The sequence below is a fragment of the Caretta caretta genome, chromosome 2, assembly GCF_965140235.1.
Source record: "Caretta caretta isolate rCarCar2 chromosome 2, rCarCar1.hap1, whole genome shotgun sequence".
NCBI lineage: Eukaryota > Metazoa > Chordata > Testudines > Cheloniidae > Caretta > Caretta caretta.
The window spans coordinates 224095021-224115316 of record NC_134207.1 but is presented as its reverse complement, the minus strand read 5'-3'; the positions used below and the strand labels follow the sequence as shown (position 1 = coordinate 224115316).

Sequence of the window (20296 nt, the reverse complement as noted above, 5' to 3'; positions counted from 1 at the left end):
TCCATCTGTTTGTGTGACTAAGTGGTACACTTGCATTTCCATGCAGTATGGTAACAGCTGATAGCAGGATGCCTCAACAGAGAATATCCGCATTCCTATGTGGATTCTACCAAGATGGTTCTTGGTCCTATTAGAGCCTCCTGATGTTTAAGTGTTGATCTAGTCTAGCCACCCCTTCAGCTCACAATAATTACCCATAGATTAAGCGATATTCTAACAAATGGAAAACAGGCTTTCAGGGTGGGATCCACAAAAGTGAGGCACCCAACTCCCATTTTTGGGTGCCACTGTGATCCACAAAACTCCTGCTTGGCTGCCACATAACCCAATCAGCTCCCAAACTCTCTCAGTGCCCAAGTTTTTGCAATAAAATTTCCCTAGGTGCTTATGTTTCAGTTCCTGAGCATGCACACTGCTTCCTCACTCTGGGTGCCTGGGCACCTGTCTAAGCCCCAGTGTGATCCACGAGCCAGGGGAAAGGCTGCTAAGTTGTGTGCAGGGCCCAATCCAGTAGGAGTGCTCAGAGGCTGCCTAACTTAATGCAGTAGCAACCATCCCTCTTAGAACCTTTATCCCAATGGTTAGGGTACTCACCCAGAGTACAGAAGACCCCCAGTTCAAATCCCCCAGACCTGATGAGGAGAAGGGATTTGAACAGGGATCTGCCACCTCCCGTGTGAGTGCCCTCACCACTGGGCTATAGAGACATTCTAACTGTTTTGGGGGCCAATTAATATTTAATTATTCAATTACTTAATTAAAGTGGAACAGCTTCAATAGGAGAGATTGAGGAGTACCGACATCAGAACATCCCATAGCTTAGTGGGTAGAGCAGTCTCCTAAGAGATGGATGGCACCTATTCAAATTCCTTCTCCTCATCAGGAAGGTGGGAACTTGAAGCAGGAGTCTCTCACATTTTAGGTGAGTGTTCTAATCACTGGGCTAAGGGTTATAAGGGATGTCCTCCTCTTCCTTGCTCCCCACCCCCAGCTGTGGAGTTAGACAGCCTCTGAGCATGTCTACTGGATCAGGCCCTGCGTGTGCCTATTTCCCCCTAGTTTGTGGACCACTAGCAGAGACAGGTGCCTCCCTGCAGCCCAGACTTACATTCCTATCTCTTTGAGAGGGGTGGGGCTTAGCACACATACCTCATCACCATCTCCCATTGGCTAGTTTAAGCAGAGAGCTGCCTAGTATCCTGACTTGTGTGGATCACACTTCAAGGTGCTTAGTTCTCTCCATTCACTGTATAGCGAGCCTAGGTACTTAACTCAGGCTTCGTGGATTGCAGTGTTGTTCCCGTGATTGTATAGGCACCTAAACGTTAGGTGTTGCAACTTTCCTGGATCACAAAGCCTAAGAACCTTTTGTGGATCTGGGCCTTAAGAGGATAAAAATGGGAAGACAGCTTACATGCAAAGGAAACACAAATTAATAAAAACAAAACATTCTGGATAACATACATATATACATTTTTAACGATGACAAATTAGTTTTTATAAATTGGTAAGTTACAGATTAAAGTTACAAGAAAAATTTAGATATTGCCCTTTTTAAGAAAAATAGGATTTATTTTTCAGTCTGACACATTGTATTGTTTATTGCCAATGTGCAACAGCTTCTCTTTTAAAAGTCCACATCAATGGAAAGTTAAAGACAATTTCCTTTCCGTGTTATAATATAACTCGCAAGGAAAGTCCTCTGGTCTGACTCCTAGGCAGCTATCCCAGACTTAACGATACAGTATTTATTATCTATATTTTCTTTTGGCTCTGTTTTCTTTTTGCAGTTCAGAATGCAAAAAATTTTCAGCAATTAAAAAATCCCAGCTGTTTCAAGAAACCATTAGTTAAACAAAATCAATAACCAAATCCAGTATGTTCGGAGCAATACAGAAAAAAAAGAATGGCTAGGTTAAGGAAGTATTATCATTTCAGAAATGCTAGCTTAGTCCTTTGCCATTTTGAGAGCTGTTGACATTTGCTTTCCATTTCCAGTAAAGACACAGAAGTTAACATTTGTATTAGGATGTCTTGATTTGCTGTGCTTTCATCTTCATGTACCTCTAGAAAAGAACAGGACATTGATAGTTAGTGCCTGTAATGTTGCATTCCTTCTCTTTTAATAAAAAAAAAAAAAAAAAAAAGGCATTGTAGTAAACAAACTCAAAACAGAAGTTAAATGGATCTTTAACTTTTATGCAACTTACAAGTGTAAATTTTCAATATGATGAGCTGGGGTTTAGCAGTATGAGGCTCATTAATAGTGGTGATGGTTGTATGACTAACACGCTGTGCACTATGCTGAAGATTTACCCTGAGGAGTCAAAGTAGTTGTGGCTCAGTGAAATTGGTACAGTACTTTCCAGAATGGTATTGTAGTATCTGCTGATACTGATAAGTTGACACTGATATTGTTCTCACAAATTCAGGAACTGGCATTGCTTATACCTTTAGAATGTCTGTGGATAAACTGTGGCATTAATTTAGAAGAGTAAAAGTTGTAATGGTATTGCTATCAGACATTCCTGTGTGCTACAAAGGGTAACGCTAATGCAGCCAGGCTTCTTTGTGATTGTCTTGGTGATGAAAGTGTAGTTTTGGTGCAATATTAAAATATCCCTTGATTGTAAGAGTCAGAAAAGTTCTTCCAGACATACAAATGTGCAGTTTATATGCTACGTGCATATCATCATTATAATCCACAGAGATCCTGAGCACCCATGGGGTAACTAGCATCTCAGCAAGGAGCACTGGCTGCCAGCTCAAGGAAAGAGGGCTATGGGTAGAAAAAGTACTCTTGGAGAGGGAGAACTTCTAGAGACATTTTTACTGCATCCCCCCCTGCATGATCATTTTCACAGAGACTCTCACACAATTACAATTTTTCAAGGCAACTTTCTACTCTTGTAAACTTGATAAGCAGTTCTCACTGTGGTAGGATGCCAATGGTGCGGTGTAAATTATGAGGTTAGCTGTTTGTATTGTGTTTTCACAGAGAGAGGGACTGACTGAGGTACTGAACATGGGTAACAGAACAGTCAACCATTCCTGAGTCTCAGAGGTTTTGTTTCAAAAAGGTATGTGCAGTGGTAAGGCCTGCCTGGGCTATGCAAAAATTATGCCACCTCAGTTAATATAACACATAATCATGGTGATTCTCTGGTGAGGTCTCTCTTTTAGATGCTGCAAATGTTTCAGCATGTTCATTCATTATCAGTAATAATGTACTCTACCAACTGTTAATGACTAGTAGGGACATGCTGAGTCAGTGCAGGCTCTCACAAGCCTAGCGTTGAAATGATTGGGAAATGTACAGATATCCACTGCTCTTTGGCAGTCAGCGCAGCAGAAATTTGTGGCATAATAATGCCTGGTGTGTGTGTGAGAGAGAGAGAGAGAGTGTATATGAGAAACCGAGTTGGAATGAATGTGTGTTTTTTCTTCATTTCAGATGAAGATTCTATGGAAGTCATAACAGCTTTCTCCACTTAGACGAGATATGAGGTGTGAACCTTCACCAGTTGAAAGCTTTGTTAACTTTAGCCTGTTACTGCCAGTTTCCCAGTTTTGTGTGTGGCAGAATGATGTGACAGTTTGTCATAGATATTCAGATTCACTCTAAGCAATACCGAGGGTGCATGAGCAGTTTGGATGAAAGGTTGGGTTTTATTAGACAATTCTTTTTATGGACCCATTCAGGCCCTCCACTAGCCACTGATGTCAGATTGTGTTCTGTGGTTGTTTACCCAAGGGGGGTGGGTGAGAGCAACTTCCTCAAAATGGTTCTCATGTTTTTATTTTGATTCTTTTTGGGGTTCTGCAATGTATGTGATGTGCAATGCCTAATATCTTGAGGAAATGGCCACTTTTATCTGGAATTTTCCAGACTATTGTTAACTTAAAGATTGCATCTTTTCAACTTGATTGGCCGAGATGGTTGGAGCCCCAGTCGTTCTTCACACCTGGCTTTGCTTGAAGACATCAAAGGGAGGTTTGTAAGGTGAAGCGAATGAAGGTCAAGACAGAAGGTGGTCAGTGTTCAAGCATGAAAAGAGAGAGAGCCAAGAGAGTGCAACATTCACGCTTTATTCCTTTCTCCATATGTACTGTCCTCTCTCATCAAGCAGTTTCTTCAAGTCAAAGCCTTGTAGGGTATGTTTATGCTTGGAGCTGGGGGTGTGATTCCTGGCTTGAGGAGAAAATACTTGTGCAAGGTCTCATGCACTAAAAATAGAATGTAGCCATGGCAGCGCAAGCTGCAGGACAGGCTAATCACCTCGCGTGCCCATCTGAGATCCTTGATACGTACTTGAGTGGCTAGGCCATCCTGCTGGTCACCCTGCCATGGCTACATTCTATTTTTAGTGCACTGGCTTGATGACAGCTAGCACTGGTATGTCTCCTTGAGCTGGGAATCGCATGCCCAGCTCCATGCGTAGATGTACTCCAAGTTCCTAGACATTACCCTGTACATAAGCGTACAATCATACCATAATGCCCTCATCGGGAAGCTATCTCTATCAAAACAGAAGGCCTTATGTTTTTTTGGACCAGCAAAGACACTTGAAGAAGCTAACCCTCCTGCTTTCCCAGGCTGGTCACCTATAGAAGGAAGAGGTGAAGACTATTGCTATGGGCTACACCAGCCTGAAGTCTCACCATTTGTGAAACCTTGCTTGCATAAGAATGGCCATACTGGGTCAGAGCAATGGTCCACCTAGTGCAGTATCCTGTCTTCTGACAATGGCCAATATCAGATGCTTCAGACGGAATGAACAGAACAGGGCAATTTCTAGTGATTCATCCCGTTGTCCAGTCCCAGCTTCTGGCAGTGCATAACAGTGCTGATCCATCTATTACCTTGCCTGGTCCTGCAATGGCAAAAGCTCTGATGACAACGTGAGTCCGAAGACTGAGAGCTAATGAATCGGAGCCCTTTTAAAAAAAGAAACACCTGTTTCTTTTGCTTAAGAAGCTGGGAGAACTCCTAGACTTTTAGGGTTTTAGGATGTGGGTGTGCGAATGCATGTGCGAGCACCTGTAACGCCCTAAGGGAAGATGCTAGAAAGAAATATTCCCCAGGTTAAAATCACACTAATCGCTGTCTCTTGAATGCTACTTATAAAAGAGTTCTGTGCTGGAATCCTGAGAAATTGTAAAACTCTTATATGCAAATTATTGGGCAAGAGTGTTAAATTTTTGCTTATCAGACAGTTTTGTCATAAGAATGGTCATACTGGGTCAGACCAAAGCTCCATCTAGCCCAGTATCCTGTCTTCCGACAGTGGCCAATGCCAGGTGCCCCAGAGGGAATGAACAGAACAGGTGATCCATCCCCTGTCACCCATTCCCAGCTTCTGACAAACAGAGGCTAGGGACACCATCCCTGCCCATCCTGGCTAATAGCCATTGATGGACCTATCCTCCATGAACTTACTTTATTCCTTTTTTGAATAAAGTTTTCACTGAGATTTCTGCTGGGCATGGCGAGACGAACAGCTTTAGTCACCACTGTATTATTTATTATCAATTTGTATTGTCATAGTGCCAAGGAGCCCCAGTCATGGATCAGGATCCCTTTGTGCTAGGTGCTGTACAGACACAAAACAAAGACAGTCCCTGCCCCAAAGAACTCACAGACTAAGTATAAAACCAGAGACTACAGACTGATACAGATGGACCTACAGGAGAGTACAAGGAAACAATGAGACTATATTGGTCAGCATGATAGGCAGTGGTCTCAGCACACCAGCAGTCTAACCACTGTTAAGTTTTTGTATGCCTCATGGCAGAGGAGAGTTTGAAGGGGACATTGAAAGAAGCTAATGATGTAGCTTGCAGATGCAAGTGTGAGGGGCACCATGGGTGAAAGCATGAAGGTGCCTGTTTGAATATTTAACAAATGGGAGATGGAGGCTGGGATCATGAGCTGATGTGAGGTAGGAGCTGACCTTCACTACTGCATGAGAGATGGGGATAGGCCATGAAGGGCCTTGGAAATGAAGACAAGTAGCTTACGTTTGATGCGATAAAGAAGATGCCAGTGGAGGGATGAAAAAAGCAGGGTAGCACGATCAAAGCAACGGGCTAGGAAAATTATCTTAAAATCCAAGGAGAAGGCTTTGATTGGCTTTGAGATTGTAAATCAGACATAACCAGGTATTTGGGTCTCAGAATTATGTTATTTAACCATGAAAACCTAATTATACTGCTAGGATTAAAAGTTCTTTAGTTGGGATATGCACAAATGGGCCACCACCTTCTTGGATTCCTGTTTAGGATTTGAAAGGATTGATTATGTGCTGTATCAATTGCAAGAGCTAACTAATTTGATTTTTATATTAATTCATTGCCTTTGCCTTTGATTGCAGTTTGATAATTGTATTAATTAGTCCTTAGTTTGGTAAAGTTTGTAGTAGTTGAGTCCTAGTGATATGTTTTCTTGACTTTTTTTTTTGCTTGTTTATTAATTTTAATACATTTATATAAAGAATATCGAATCATTTTTCTTTCAAGAAGCACCTTGGGCCAGAACCATTCAGAATCTGAGACTTTGTCTACACTACACGTTACTTCGATATAACTCAGTTGCTCAGGGCTGTGAATCATCTCTCCTGTCTGCTTAGAGGCTCTCCACAACAAACACTGCAGCAGCGCAGCTGCACTACTGTAACTGCTGTAGTGAAGGTGTAGCCTGAGTAAAACAGCGTTTTGACTTAATAGCCCATTTGGGTCCCTTTCATTTCACCTCTTTGGCTATTACATCGAAATGGGTTATTCCTGCACGAATTGAGTGGTTGGCGCAGTTTCTTCCCCCCTCCAAGTAAGTTCAGTGACATTTCATCTGTCATGCCACAATAACAAAACTGACTGCATATGACTGATCATCAGTACAGTGGAATTCAGTTCTGGCGATCACTGCTTAAATTGATCATTTGAGCTATGGGAATCTGAAATTACTTTTCCAAAGCCCTTTCCTGTTCTGATGTTTTAGTCCCTTGCTTATACTGATCACTGAAGCATTTGGTTGTAAGGACAACCATGGGACTCATTTCCCTGATTTATGCATGGCTTTATGGATCACTTGGCTGCAGATTAGGAATTTGAAAGCTTCCAACAGTATCATTTCTAACCTGACTAACCTGCCTGGACATGAGTTCTGCGGGGTATATTAATTCTGGCTTTGTAAAATGGAAATTTTCCTTCTGTGCTGCTGTCTTATTTGAGAAGTTTTGTTTTCTAAATCTTGTTGTAGCGATGAGAGAGAGCAATCAAAATGTGGTTGTCCATATTTATCCTCATAACTAAAAGAAGGGTTTTAACTGTGATGCTTGGATTCAAAGACAAACTTCCATGAAGTTTAGGCGATGTCATCTTATAACAGGAATTCACTCTCCTTTTTTTGGAGGGGGCATGCTAGAGTGTGTGTGTGTGTGTGTGTGCACGCACACGCAAGGAGGCTGCAAGAGGAAGGATAGCAAGGGAAAGATAAGATCATTGGTCATCCTGGACATGCACAAATTAATTTGGTATTTTACATATTTAAGTTACATTTTCAAAAATGTGTACCTAAGATGTAAAATGAATAGCTCTAGGCAAACAAATGTTAACTGTTATTTCAATATTACTCCCCCCCCCCCTTTTTTTGCATTTGCACACACTGCTCCATGTTTGAGTGCAGAATCGAAGTGTGCACTTTTGAAAATGTGACCCTTAAAGACTGAATCTTATAAGCACTCTATGCTAATATAGTCACAGACACTGAGGTCACAAAATCAATTAATAGATTTATGGTTGCTTCCTTTCAACCATAACTGAATACACAATAGTAGGATAAAAATATAACATAATGGGGCTGTAACTTCTGTTGTTACCCAAGAAGTTATTGTGTGCTGTTGTTAATATACTGTGCAGAGCAAATATATGTTGAATAAGAAAGAATATAGATATTCACAGAAAGTGATTTAAGGCAGCTGTATCTGTAATCACTTAAAGTGCACAGAATTCTTTTGCACTCTAGTATTTCAAGAAGTTTTATGGAAGTAGGTGCTTTGACAGAAAACAAGACAACCTTGACATTGGCTGTGTAAACGAAAAGGTGGTGTCACCTGCCCAGCGTTCAGCTCAGCAAAACTTGTTAGAGATTTCCAATCCAGTGTACTGCATGGCTTGGGCTAATAGAATACAGAACAATTATGCGTCTAAATCATTGGTTTAAATCCAGCCCAGGGTACTGGGAACCAAATGCTGTCATCATCTTGTGGCTGTGCAATGACCAATGAATAGTTTATTAAGTTGGCAGGGTTCTTAGTGGACCAATTTCTACATTGCAAAACCCACCCCTGCAATTGGTATACTTGTTGACAGGCCTGAAAGAGAAGCCAAGGATTAAATTGAGAATGATTTGATCTCAATGGTTATTGCTGGGTGCTCAGCAGGTGTGAAAATGTGGCCGCTCATGTATGTGCCTCACTATGGATTTAGGAGCCTTCATTTAAATTTCTGTGCTTGAAAATCTTGGACCCAGTTTTCCACAGATAAGCAAGTGTGGTGAGACTACGGGGCAAATTTTGAGAAGAGCCTCTGAGGGAGTATGCAGGGACCGTCAATGTAACTTACACCTTCTTCCCTCACATCCCTTATGGTGCACATCATGCCAACTTAGCACTGGGCTACAGAGTCAGGTCTATACAAGGCAGCTTACATCGACCTAACTCTGTAAGCATCCTCTAAAAGGTAGCTCCCAGTGATGTAACTCGCCCACTGAACCAACTTAATAACTCAACCTCCGTGAGAGGCGCAGCGCATAAGTTGATGTAGTTAGGTCAACGCAGTGTCACTGTAGACACTGCATTGTTTACACTGACTGCTGCTGCCTTTCAGAAGCCGTTCCACAATGCCCCACACTGACAGTTAAATTGGTGCAAGTGCTTCTGGCGAGGACACACCGCTGACACAAGGAATGTAGTGTGGACCTGCAAAAACAATTTAATTACTGCAATGGCTGTACAAAAACATAGCTTAGGTTGACTTAATTTTGTAGTGTAGCCATACCCTTAGATTCTCTTGCGCTCCCTCTGACGCTCACTCATTTACCAACATGTAATTTACACAGTCTTACCAATCACTTCTGGATTTGTCTCTAAGTCTTTGAGTTACCATATTAGTGCATATAGGGACTTACTCTTGATGATCTTCCTGTTGCTCTGGAATATGCTGAATAACTTCATAAACTGTACTGTGTAAATCCTGCCCTTGGACAAAGTCAGAGCCAGAAACAGATGGACTTGGAACCTAAAAGTAACAGGCAATATTTTTGCTATGAGTACAGACGGGAAAAGCTGGCGCAGGAACGAAACGTACAGAATAACCTTCCCTCCCTTCCCCCCCCACCTTTTTTTAGGAGAGATGTTCTCCACTGATTTTGTTCACATTGCATAGCTCAATTTAATTAGTTTCAGTTTGATTGTTGAGGAAGGGAATTTTATCATACTTACGATATGGCATTTCACAGACTTAAATGCAGTTAGAAACCCAGAAATTTTAGGATGCCCCTATTGCATGTAGGGTAAAAAGTGCTTTACATTACTGTACCACAAATAATAAAGGGAGAAATAAGCTGGTGAATTAAAAGCTGGGGACAAAGGACAAAAGTAGTCAGTGAGATGATTCAGGATACATAAAAAAAAAAGCTAAGAAAGTCAGGGCAGTGTGCAGTCTACAACGTCTAGATTCAGCCCTCATCAATACAGAGTTTACTCAATCTGCATACTCCCAAACTCCAATTCTTAACGATTCATCTTTCACCTCTGTGTCCCTTTCCTACTGAGCAATATGACTGCAGTGGGTTAAATACTGATCTCAGCCACACTGGTGTAAATCCAGAGTGACTGCACTGAAGGTAGTGGAGTTGCTCCAGTTCCAGAGTCCAGCCCACTGCCTCTAATTCTAATTCTCCGGTGTACAGTCTCTCCTCCTTCACTCTCCAAGGCCCTGACTCTGTAAGGTATTTAAACACGTGTCTGACTATGAGACATGACTAGCCCTTGTGAAATCAATGGGTCTACTTGTGTGTTAAGAACCTTGCTGAAGTGGGTCTTAAACCCCTGACTCCCACCCTAGTCCTGACGTCCCTCCTATTTTCATGAACACTCACAGATGCTCTTCTTCCTTCTTTAACGCTTTCACCCTTGGAGTGGCCTACTGTTATCTAGACACTTGATGTTAAAAATTGTTTTCCTTGTCTACACTACAGTTACTTTGGTATAACTTACGTCACTCAGGGATGTGAATAATCCACATCCCTGAGCGATGTAAGTTTCATTGACCTAAGCCCTGGTGTAGACAACACTATGTCACGGGAGAGCTTCTCCCACTGACAACTCCTGCCTCTGCAATGGGTGATAGCTATAGTAAGCTGATGGGAGAGCTCTCTCCTGTTGGCTTAGTGCATCTCCACCACAAGTGCTACAGTGGTGCAGTTGCAACAGTGCAGCTGTGACTGCTGTAGTTTAGATGTAGCCTAAATGCAGGATTGCTTAACAGAACTAACTTCTTTGCACCGCTTTGAACCTGGGCATGTCTCTGCTGCTTGACATTGATGTAAATAAACAGAGTGAGTAACAGTGCTGATGAATAAGTCATTGAAATACCTCCAAAGAGGCATCTCATGTGGCCCTTTTGAGCAAGTCGCATAGAGATTCTAGTGTAAATACTACATACATTTTAGTGAATGAAATAGAGCCTTAATTGGTTGGCTACTGATTTACTGGTAAAACACATACCGTAGCAACACCAGTGGGGTCTGGAAAAGCAATAAATTCATATATTCCAAAGTCATCCATAGCATTTTCATGCCCTAAAATTAAAAAAAGAAATTATTAATAGGTAACATAAATGCAAACAGGAACATTTCATTATGGATGGGCATTCGGCCTAATTTTGAACCCCCCTGGATTCGGAGACTTTGAAAGTTCTGCTTCTGTCTTCTACTGTTCCACCCCACCGCTAGGGCTGGCTCAGTTCTCAAAATGTAGAGCCGCCACACTGATGTTTAAACTATGCTTGGCTGCACCCAAGGGGGGCCATTACACCGTTGAAGATAACTGGAGAGCAGTAATGCTCTGGCCATCCCCCTTCACTAAGCCCCCTTTCACATTCTCCCTACACTGGTCTACGAGGAGCAATTTCCCTATGCTGGGGAATACCCATGTAGCTAGTGAAGCACCTCTATTGCTGCTCCATGGCCTATGGAAGGAAGATTCAATCTAATTTAACTAGTCTATCTCCGTATTTATATCATGCTCAGCACCAAAGTATCTGACCACTGGCATGATCCAGTACTTTCCCCCATGGCACTATGAAGAGGCCCAGCCCTGTTCAGCAGGGGCTAGGGGGCTTGGATTTGGCCTTGTGCTCCTGTTTCATTCTTTAACATTACCTGAGAATGTCTGTGCCTTTCTGTAATCTGCTCCAGGCCTAGAAAACATAAACATGACTTTCAGTTTGATCTCACGGGCAAAGAAAAGAAATATAGCCCGAAACCAAAAAAAAAAAACCCTCTCCTTTTTTGGGAAAGACACAAAGCCATAGTAATGATTTATTTTATTACCTGCTCTGCAGCTTCCGTTGTAAAACTGAAAAAAGAGATAAAGGAAAATCAACCTTTTTGTTATGATGTCCAGAAAATGCATCTGGAGTGTGTTTAAGTTTTACCCACCTTTATGTGGCTGATATCTTTTCCATAAGAATAGAAGGGACATAGATAGGATCAAAAATAATGAAATTCCTGTTATTACTGCTAGAGGTGACAAAGATTTTCCTTTCTGGGCAAGCTTCTCCAGTCCTGTGCCAAAGAAGAACAGATTCATAGCCTTCATAGCTAGTCCTTCACTATATATAACATGTTATTGAATCTTCGCTGAAGTAGTGTCTCCAGACATGATTTGTGGCCCGCAAGCCTTGCAAACAGGTAACTCTTGAATTATTGTGAACTAGGTAATACAATGTTTTTCAAAGACATACCTGAAATGGCAACTTGGTACAATAATTATATGCAGAAACCATTCCAAAACATGTATGGTACCGGTAACTAGGTGGAGGCCACTATGAACGTTATGGCAAACAGCACCAAATGTGAAAAAAAGTGCATCTTACAAGTATTTTTGAATTTAGCCTCACAGCTCCACGAGGAAGTATGTAAATAGTCCTGTCCTATGCACAGGGAGATGGAGCCCCAGAGGGAATAGATTATTTGATCAAAGTTACACAGGAAATCAATAGTGGAGTTGGGACTAGAAACCAGTTTTTCTTAGTTCAAATCCTGTGCATTAACCGCAAAACCCTTCTTCCTGTATAAATTGTAATTATAAAATATACACTTTTTATGTGCCCATCACCATAGTATCTAAGCACTATGTACAAGACTCAGATACATCAACTCTGTAAGACCACGTTCTCTTTCCCTTCCTGGGTTACTACCACTTTCTAAACAGAGATACTTTAATTAAAATGAACATAGAACTGTTTGTGTTTTTATCATTGTCTTCATGGTAGTATACAGTAATTATTAGACAATAACATACTATTAAATCATTGTGTCTGCAAATCAAGACCAGAATTTGACAGCCACTAAAAAGTTCTCTCCTAAACATACTGGGGGGGGGGGGGGGGGGGATATCCTGTCCCCACTGAAGTCAATGGGAGTCTTGTCATTCCCATCCTGCAGGGCTTCTTTTTTCTAAAATTTGTCTTCTATCGGCCACTTACTCAATAATGATTGCAGAATCATTTCCTGAAGCAGGAAGCACAACTCTGAAATGCAGAGCCAGATTCAGGCTAAGCCCTGCATAGATAAGGGGCCTTGCAAAGATCTCATCAGGGAGCTTGGTCCCTGAACCTTACGAGCATCCCCTTTGGCACTAGCTGTCTCATACTCCTGTGTCCTGGCTAACAGACTAGATGGGCACAGAGCAGTGAGCCCACTGCAGTCTCTCTAAGGCTACTAGAGCTACCCCTCTGGTGTGTGCTCCCAGGGAAGCTCAGGAGGAGCTTTGGCTGACTCGGGCAGTATGCACCCTGCGAGTTGGAGTCACAATGCTGTCTGTATGACACCCAGCGGTGCCCAGGGCAGAAGTTTGCCTTAGTCTGGGGTACATACGTAACAGGGAGTTTGACAAGCACTTTATAATCTACAATTCAGAGAAAATCAGTAGTTCAAGTGTTTTGGACACACCGTGAAATAGGGAGAAAATTATTTATAGTTGTCTCGGGTCAAGAGACTGAACATCTGGTTTTATTATTTAACAGGTGAGTAGGGTAAAGCTATTGGGAAAGACTTACTGTAACTATCTGATCTAATTTCAAGAGGATAAAATGGTGTTTCTCCATGCAGTTTCACTCTCCCATGTGTAGCTGGAGGGTGACCACGCTCATTAGCTCTTGTTATAGACTATGTCTTCGTTTTGTTTTGCAGCTATTTTATGTTTATGCATAGCAAGAAATGTTGATCGGAAAGATTTGGAGTTGAACTTTGCCATTCAGTTTCCAAACCAGAGAACTATGGACTTCCTCATTTCAGTCACAGCACTGAAATCATAACCATGAGGGGAATTTTTGTCAGTAATTTAGTTTTCTGGCCTTGTTTGTGCCAGTGCACAGGCCCTGCCTCTTCCTCACCCACTTTGGGGCACTGATTTCCCCCATGTCGAAAACGAAGGGAGCAGTCTGTTGCTCCCTGGAGATCCAGAGCTATAATTCGGCCTAGTCATGACTCATAGGATACTTTCTCATGTAACAATAGTCTTACCGGACGTGTGATATGATTGTTTTTACAATGGAAACATTTTACTCCAGTTAAAGAATCAACAAGACTGTATTAACAGAACATTCCGACTGTCAGTAAGTGCTGTGTTAAAGCCATTCCATGTTGGGCCTACGTGCTGGAGCTGCATATTCAGAGTGGCACATATACTGCAATGCCTAGATACAGAGGGAGTCATAACTTAATTTCCTTGCCTGGGTTCCCATCAATGTGTTTCAATAGATTTACGTGTTAAGGGTATGTTTACACAGCAATTAAACACCCACAACTGGCCTGTGTCAGCTGACTTGAGCTCGTGGGACTTTGGGTATGAGGTTGTTTAATTGAGGTGTAGATGTTTGGGTTTGGGGAAGGGTTCCAGAGCTGAGGCTCCAGCCCAAGACCAAAAGTCTACACTGCAATTAAACAGCCCTGTAGTTTGAGCCCCGCAACCCCCAGTCAGCTGACATAGGCCAGCCGCAGGTGTTTAATTATAGATTAGACGTACCCAAAGACTCTTCATCTTGCATTAAACTTTGAGGAAGCCAATTCCTGTTTGCAGCAAACCACATGTAAATAAAATCTGCTGTGTTCTCAAAGATGGAGTATTCCACTCCCATTATATTTAAATACAAAAGATTTGTATCCAGTTTTTAGATAATCCTTGTTCTTCCCCTCCCTGTAGCTCATTAAGTCTCCTGTTTGGAGCAGACCTCTGAAAAGAACTGCAACTTACCGGCAGTACTTGTGCTGGGTATATTTTCCAGTTAACTCGTGAAAGGCTAACTTGCCAGGTACCAGTGCAAATGTTATTTGTCTCTCAAAGAGCCTGTTCTTAGTTAAATAAATAAAATGAAATATCTCACCAAGTGCAAATATAAAAGAGAGATGGGGTATCCATGGCATCACACAGCAGCAAATGTGTTTGATTACATGCAGTAATATTATAACCATATGCCATAGCTTGTAAAGTGCAGTGGTTCCATTTTGGCATTGCTAATAGGGTCAAGAATTATAATGACAGTAATTAGCAGACTGTTTCCAGACTGAAGGGTGCCAGTCAAAAATAAAGAATGACTCTGGGAGAAGTGAAACCAATGTGGATTAGGAACAGGTGCAGCATTGCTCCCAGTAGTCATGCCAAATATGACAAAAAAAAAATGATTAATGGATATATTTTTGGGTCATATTATATATGATTGTAATAATACAGCATATCAGTCATCATTAGGGACTGAACCAAGATCTCCAGAGCTGAGGGTATGTGTTGCTACAGCTTGAGATAAAGTACTAAGTTTCCTAGCTGACCACTGTGACACACTCATAGCCCGTGTGAGAACGATGTGTGATATACACTGAACAATGGGTTACATATCCAGAAGTATTCTGTTGACTGATGGTTTATTAATGGAAATGTTCACAAACTCCAGTTTTATAAACTGTAGCACTATTAGATGTGATATTTGCTATTCTTCAGTGTTAAAAATGTTTCAAGCTTGCAGTTAGGAATTTGAAACAATATCATATGATTTAAGTGACTAATCACATATCACAAATAACAAATATCAAACAGTTGAAGTCAATAGTTTCCAAATGAGACAAGGAAAAAATTGTTAGCATGAACCACTCTGTGAGTCCATGTTAATCAGGAATATGTGTAATTTTAGGATGGGTCTGCAAACTATTCAGGAACAGAAATATAGGCTACCTTTGTTGAATAATGTAGTCACAATTCATAATTTGATCAATTCTAGCTTTCAGGGATTTCTACATGTATCAGGACTGCAGTTCCTTTCTGCTAGTACAGATATGGGAATTCTTTAGCTTATTACATGCTGAAGGTACAGCAGATTGGTCCTTGGGCTGGAAATGAAGAAAGAGATGTTTAATTCCCAACTCTGCCACTGTGTAGCTATAGGTATGTCACTTTACCTCTCTGCTTCATTTTTGGGATTTATGATCATTGATAGGTTTTTGATCAGATTCTCACACAAACTGCTAAATTATATGACTCCCTAATATTAGTACTGCTTGTTAGGATATAGATATTCAGGCCTGTCTGTAAAGGCCTATACTCTAAGAATTTAAGTGTATTCTTATCGCTTGGCTAGTTCTAGAGGTATAAAAGAAAGAATCAAAACCACTGTCTGCCAGTGTAAGGGCCTTCTCTTACTGTGACCTAGAATCCTATTTTCGACGTCTCCGTCTCAAGGAATATTTCCAAAATACCTCTGAACAACATACTAATCCACAGAGGTCTCCCTGCCAACACTACAGAAAGAGGGATTCTAGATGGACTCCTCCTGAAGGTCGAAACAGCAGATTGGACTTCTACATAGAGTGCTTCCGCCGACGTGCACGGGCTGAAATTGTGGAAAAGCAGCATCACTTGCCCCATAACCTCAGCCATGTGGAACGCAATGCCATCCACAGCCTCAGAAACAACTCTGACATCATAATCAAAAAGGCTGACAAAGGAGGTGCTGTTGTCATCATGAATAGGTCGGAATATGAACAAGAGGCTGCTCGGCAGCTCTCCAACACGAGTTTCTACAAGCCATTACCCTATGATCCCACTGAGAGTTACCAAAAGCAACTACAGCATTTGCTCAAGAAACTTCCTGAAAAAGCACAAGATCAAATCCGCACAGACACACCCCTGGAACCCCGACCTGGGATATTCTGTAACCCAAGATCCATAAACCTGGAAATCCTGGGCGCCCCATCATCTCAGGCATTGGCACCCTGACAGCAGGATTGTCTGGCTATGTAGACTCCCTCCTCAGGCCCTACGCTACCAGCACTCCCAGCTACCTTCGAGACACCACTGACTTCCTGAGGAAACTTCAATCCATCGGTGATCTTCCTGATAACACCATCCTGGCTACTATGGATGTAGAAGCCCTCTACACCAACATTCCACACAAAGATGGACTACAGGCCGTCAGGAACACTATCCCCGATAATGTCACGGCTAACCTGGTGGCTGAACTTTGTGACTTTGTCCTTACCCATAACTATTTCACATTTGGGGACAATGTATACCTTCAGATCAGCGGCACTGCTATGGGTACCCGCATGGCCCCACAGTATGCCAACATTTTTATGGCTGATTTAGAACAACGCTTCCTCAGCTCTCGTCCCCTAAAGCCCCTACTCTACTTGCGCTATATTGATGACATCTTCATCATCTGGACCCATGGAAAAGAAGCCCTTGAGGAATTCCACCATGATTTCAACAATTTCCATCCCACCATCAACCTCAGCCTGGTCCAGTCCACACAAGAGATCCACTTCCTGGATACTACAGTGCTAATAAACAATGGCCACATAAACACCACCCTATACCGGAAACCTACTGACCGCTATTCCTACCTACATGCCTCCAGCTTTCACCCTGACCACACCACACGATCCATCGTCTACAGCCAAGCTCTGCGATACAACCGCATTTGCTCCAACCCCTCAGACAGAGACAAACACCTACAAGATCTCTGTCAAGCTTTCTTACAACTACAATACCCACCTGCAGAAGTAAAGAAACAGATTGATAGAGCCAGAAGAGTTCCCAGAAGTTACCTACTACAGGACAGGCCTAACAAAGACAATAACAGAACGCCACTAGCGGTCACCTTCAGCCCCCAACTAAAACCCCTCCAACGCATTATTAAGGATCTACAACCTATCCTAAAGGATGACCCAACACTCTCACAAGTCTTGGGAGACAGGCCAGTCCTTGCCTACAGACAGCCCCGCAACCTGAAGCAAATACTCACCAACAACCACATACCACACAACAGAACCACTAACCCAGGAACTTATCCTTGCAACAAAGCCCGTTGCCAATTGTGCCCACATAGCTATTCAGGGGACACCATCACAGGGCCTAATAACATCAGCCACACTATCAGAGGCTCGTTCACCTGCACATCCACCAATGTGATATATGCCATCATGTGCCAGCAATGCCCCTCTGCCATGTACATTGGTCAAACTGGACAGTCTCTACGTAAAAGAATAAATGGACACAAATCAGATGTCAAGAATTCTAACATTCATAAACCAGTCGGAGAACACTTCAATCTCTCTGGTCACGCAATCACAGACATGAAGGTCGCTATCTTAAAACAAAAAAACTTCAAATCCAGACTCCAGCGAGAAACTGCTGAATTGGAATTCATTTGCAAATTGGATACTATTAATTTAGGCTTAAATAGAGACTGGGAGTGGCTAAGTCATTATGCAAGGTAGCCTGTTTCCTCTTGTTTTTTCCTACCCCCCCTCCCCCCAGATATTCTGGTTTAACTTGGATTTAAACTTGGAGAGTGGTCAGTTTAGATGAGCTATTACCAGCAGGAGAGTGAGTTTGTGTGTGTATGGGGGTGGGGGGGAAGTGAGAAAACCTGGATCTATGCAGGAAATAGCCCGACTTGATTATGTAAAGAGTTGTCACTTTGGATGGGCTAGCACCAGCAGGAGAGTGAATTTGTGTGGGGGGGTGGAGGGTGAGAAAACCTGGATTTGTGCTGGAAATGGCCCACCTGTTGATCACTTTAGATAAGCTATTACTAGCAGGACAGTGGGGTGGGAGGAGGTATTGTTTCATATTCTCTGTGTGTATATAAAGTCTGCTGCAGTTTCCACGGTACACATCTGATGAAGTGAGCTGTGGCTCACGAAAGCTCATGCTCAAATAAATTGGTTAGTCTCTAAGGTGCCACAAGTACTCCTTTTCTTTTTGTGACAGTTTGTGGCCCTGTGCTTAGGCTCAGGCCTTTGGCTAAGCAGCAGAGGCAGCCATAAGCTGGGAAGCGAACGGTCACATCCTCACATTCCAAACTAGTCACACTGAAATAAGGTGCTATTCGGCTGTTAGGAATACAATCCTGTCCTGATAGTTCCTATCACCTCCAGAGAAAGGGAAGTGCCTAGAAAATGTAAAAGGAAACTTAGTTTGATAGCATCCTGTCTGGCAAGAACTCACTTATCAATAGCTGGGATGTGAAATCCTCACTTCTGTATTGTCTTGTCATTATAGTTCCCACTTTGCTATTGTTTGTCTGTATAATCTCTGTCTGGTTCTGTGATTGTTCCTGTCTGCTGTATAATTAATTTTGCTGGGTGTAAACTAATTAAGGTGGTGGGATATAATTGGGTACATAATCATGTTACAATATGTTAGGATTGGTTAGTTAAATTTCAGGAAAATGATTGGTTAAGGTATAGCTAAGCAGAACTCAAGTTTTACTATATAATCTGTAGTCAATGAGGAAGTGAGTGGGTGGGGGTGGGCATGTGGGTGTGTGAGATGGGAACAGGGGTAAGAAAATTGGAATCATGTTTTGCTAAAGGGGGAAATGGGAACAGGGAATGGGAGTAAGGAAGTTGGAATCATGTTTGGCTAAGGGCAGGAATGGGAACAGGGACACAGGTGTAAGGCTCTGTGGTGTCAGAGCTGGGAAGGAGGATACTAAGGAAGGAAGCTGGAAGTTCACCACAATAAACATCGAATTGTTTGCACCTTTGGACTTCGGATATTGTTGCTCTCTGTTCATGTGAGAAGGACCAGGGAAGTAAGTGGGTGAAGGAATAAGCCCTCTAACACTGCTGATCTTTGTTTCCTTTGCTCGTATCTGTTGCTGTCACACTAAAGCAGGCTTTTTCCAGTGAGACTTATCTGCACATCATGACCAGATTGTGTGTGTGTGTTGGTGATGTGTGTGAAACAAAAATTATGTTAAAAGATCCAAATTTAGGTTTCAAAGTTAAGCACTTGAAAGTTGGGAATTGCCAGATTTATGGTTACCCATACCACCTTGTTTCTTTCCCCTTGTGCCCTACACGTGGCAGGGGTCATGTAGAAAAAGTAGCATGTGATCATGTAAGTAAAGACAATACCATAATGCATAAACACAAAGCAGCACTACAAGCTGGTCATTACCAGTTTCCCCTATAATGGAAACTTTAAATTTGTAAAAAGAAAAGGCGGACTTGTGGCACCTTAGAGACTAACCAATTTATCTGAGCATAAGCTTTCATGAGCTACAGCTCACTTAACTTCATCGGATGCATCCGATGAAGTGAGCTGTAGCTCACGAAAGCTTATGCTCAGATAAATTGGTTAGTCTCTAAGGTGCCACAAGTACTCCTTTTCTTTTTGAGAATACAGACTAATACGGCTGCTACTCTGAAACCTTTAAATTTGTAGTATTTATTTACATGTGTTTCTACCTGAAGTTCTCATAGTGCTTAGGGGTAAAATTCATCCATTCCTATGTAGATGGGCAACACAAGATCTATGCACCACGTAAATCCACTTCAAGTGTTATATTGGCCTGGGGCTGGTCTTCTATACAGGGCAGCATTTCACCCTTGGTCAGTTACAAGGTTAAGTATATGAGCATTAATCCAAATATGTACAACAAACCTTCACAATTCCAGTCAGAAAAAGTTCCACCCCATCAATCCCCTCTTTCCCAATCAAAGCTCTCC

General features: G+C 42.1%; 1 protein-coding gene across 2 annotated transcripts in view; it reads right to left on the bottom strand.

The window, feature by feature from the left end:
- Positions 1-1975: 1975 nt before the first annotated feature.
- The window catches only part of HEPACAM2 (HEPACAM family member 2), a 33026-nt gene continuing 14705 nt past the window's right edge, over positions 1976-20296 (bottom strand). Inside the window, exons 5-10 of one of the 2 annotated variants that reach the window (XM_048838150.2) lie at positions 11723-11848; positions 11615-11639; positions 11444-11481; positions 10788-10861; positions 9188-9297; positions 1976-2066 (exon numbers count right to left, since the gene is read on the bottom strand). In XM_048838150.2, coding sequence (XP_048694107.2) covers positions 2057-2066; positions 9188-9297; positions 10788-10861; positions 11444-11481; positions 11615-11639; positions 11723-11848 — 383 coding nt within the window. In that variant the 3' untranslated portion in view covers positions 1976-2056. Of the gene's footprint in view, positions 2067-9183; positions 9298-10787; positions 10862-11443; positions 11482-11614; positions 11640-11722; positions 11849-20296 lie in introns of those variants that run through there. The other variant, XM_048838151.2, reaches the window with a different exon arrangement.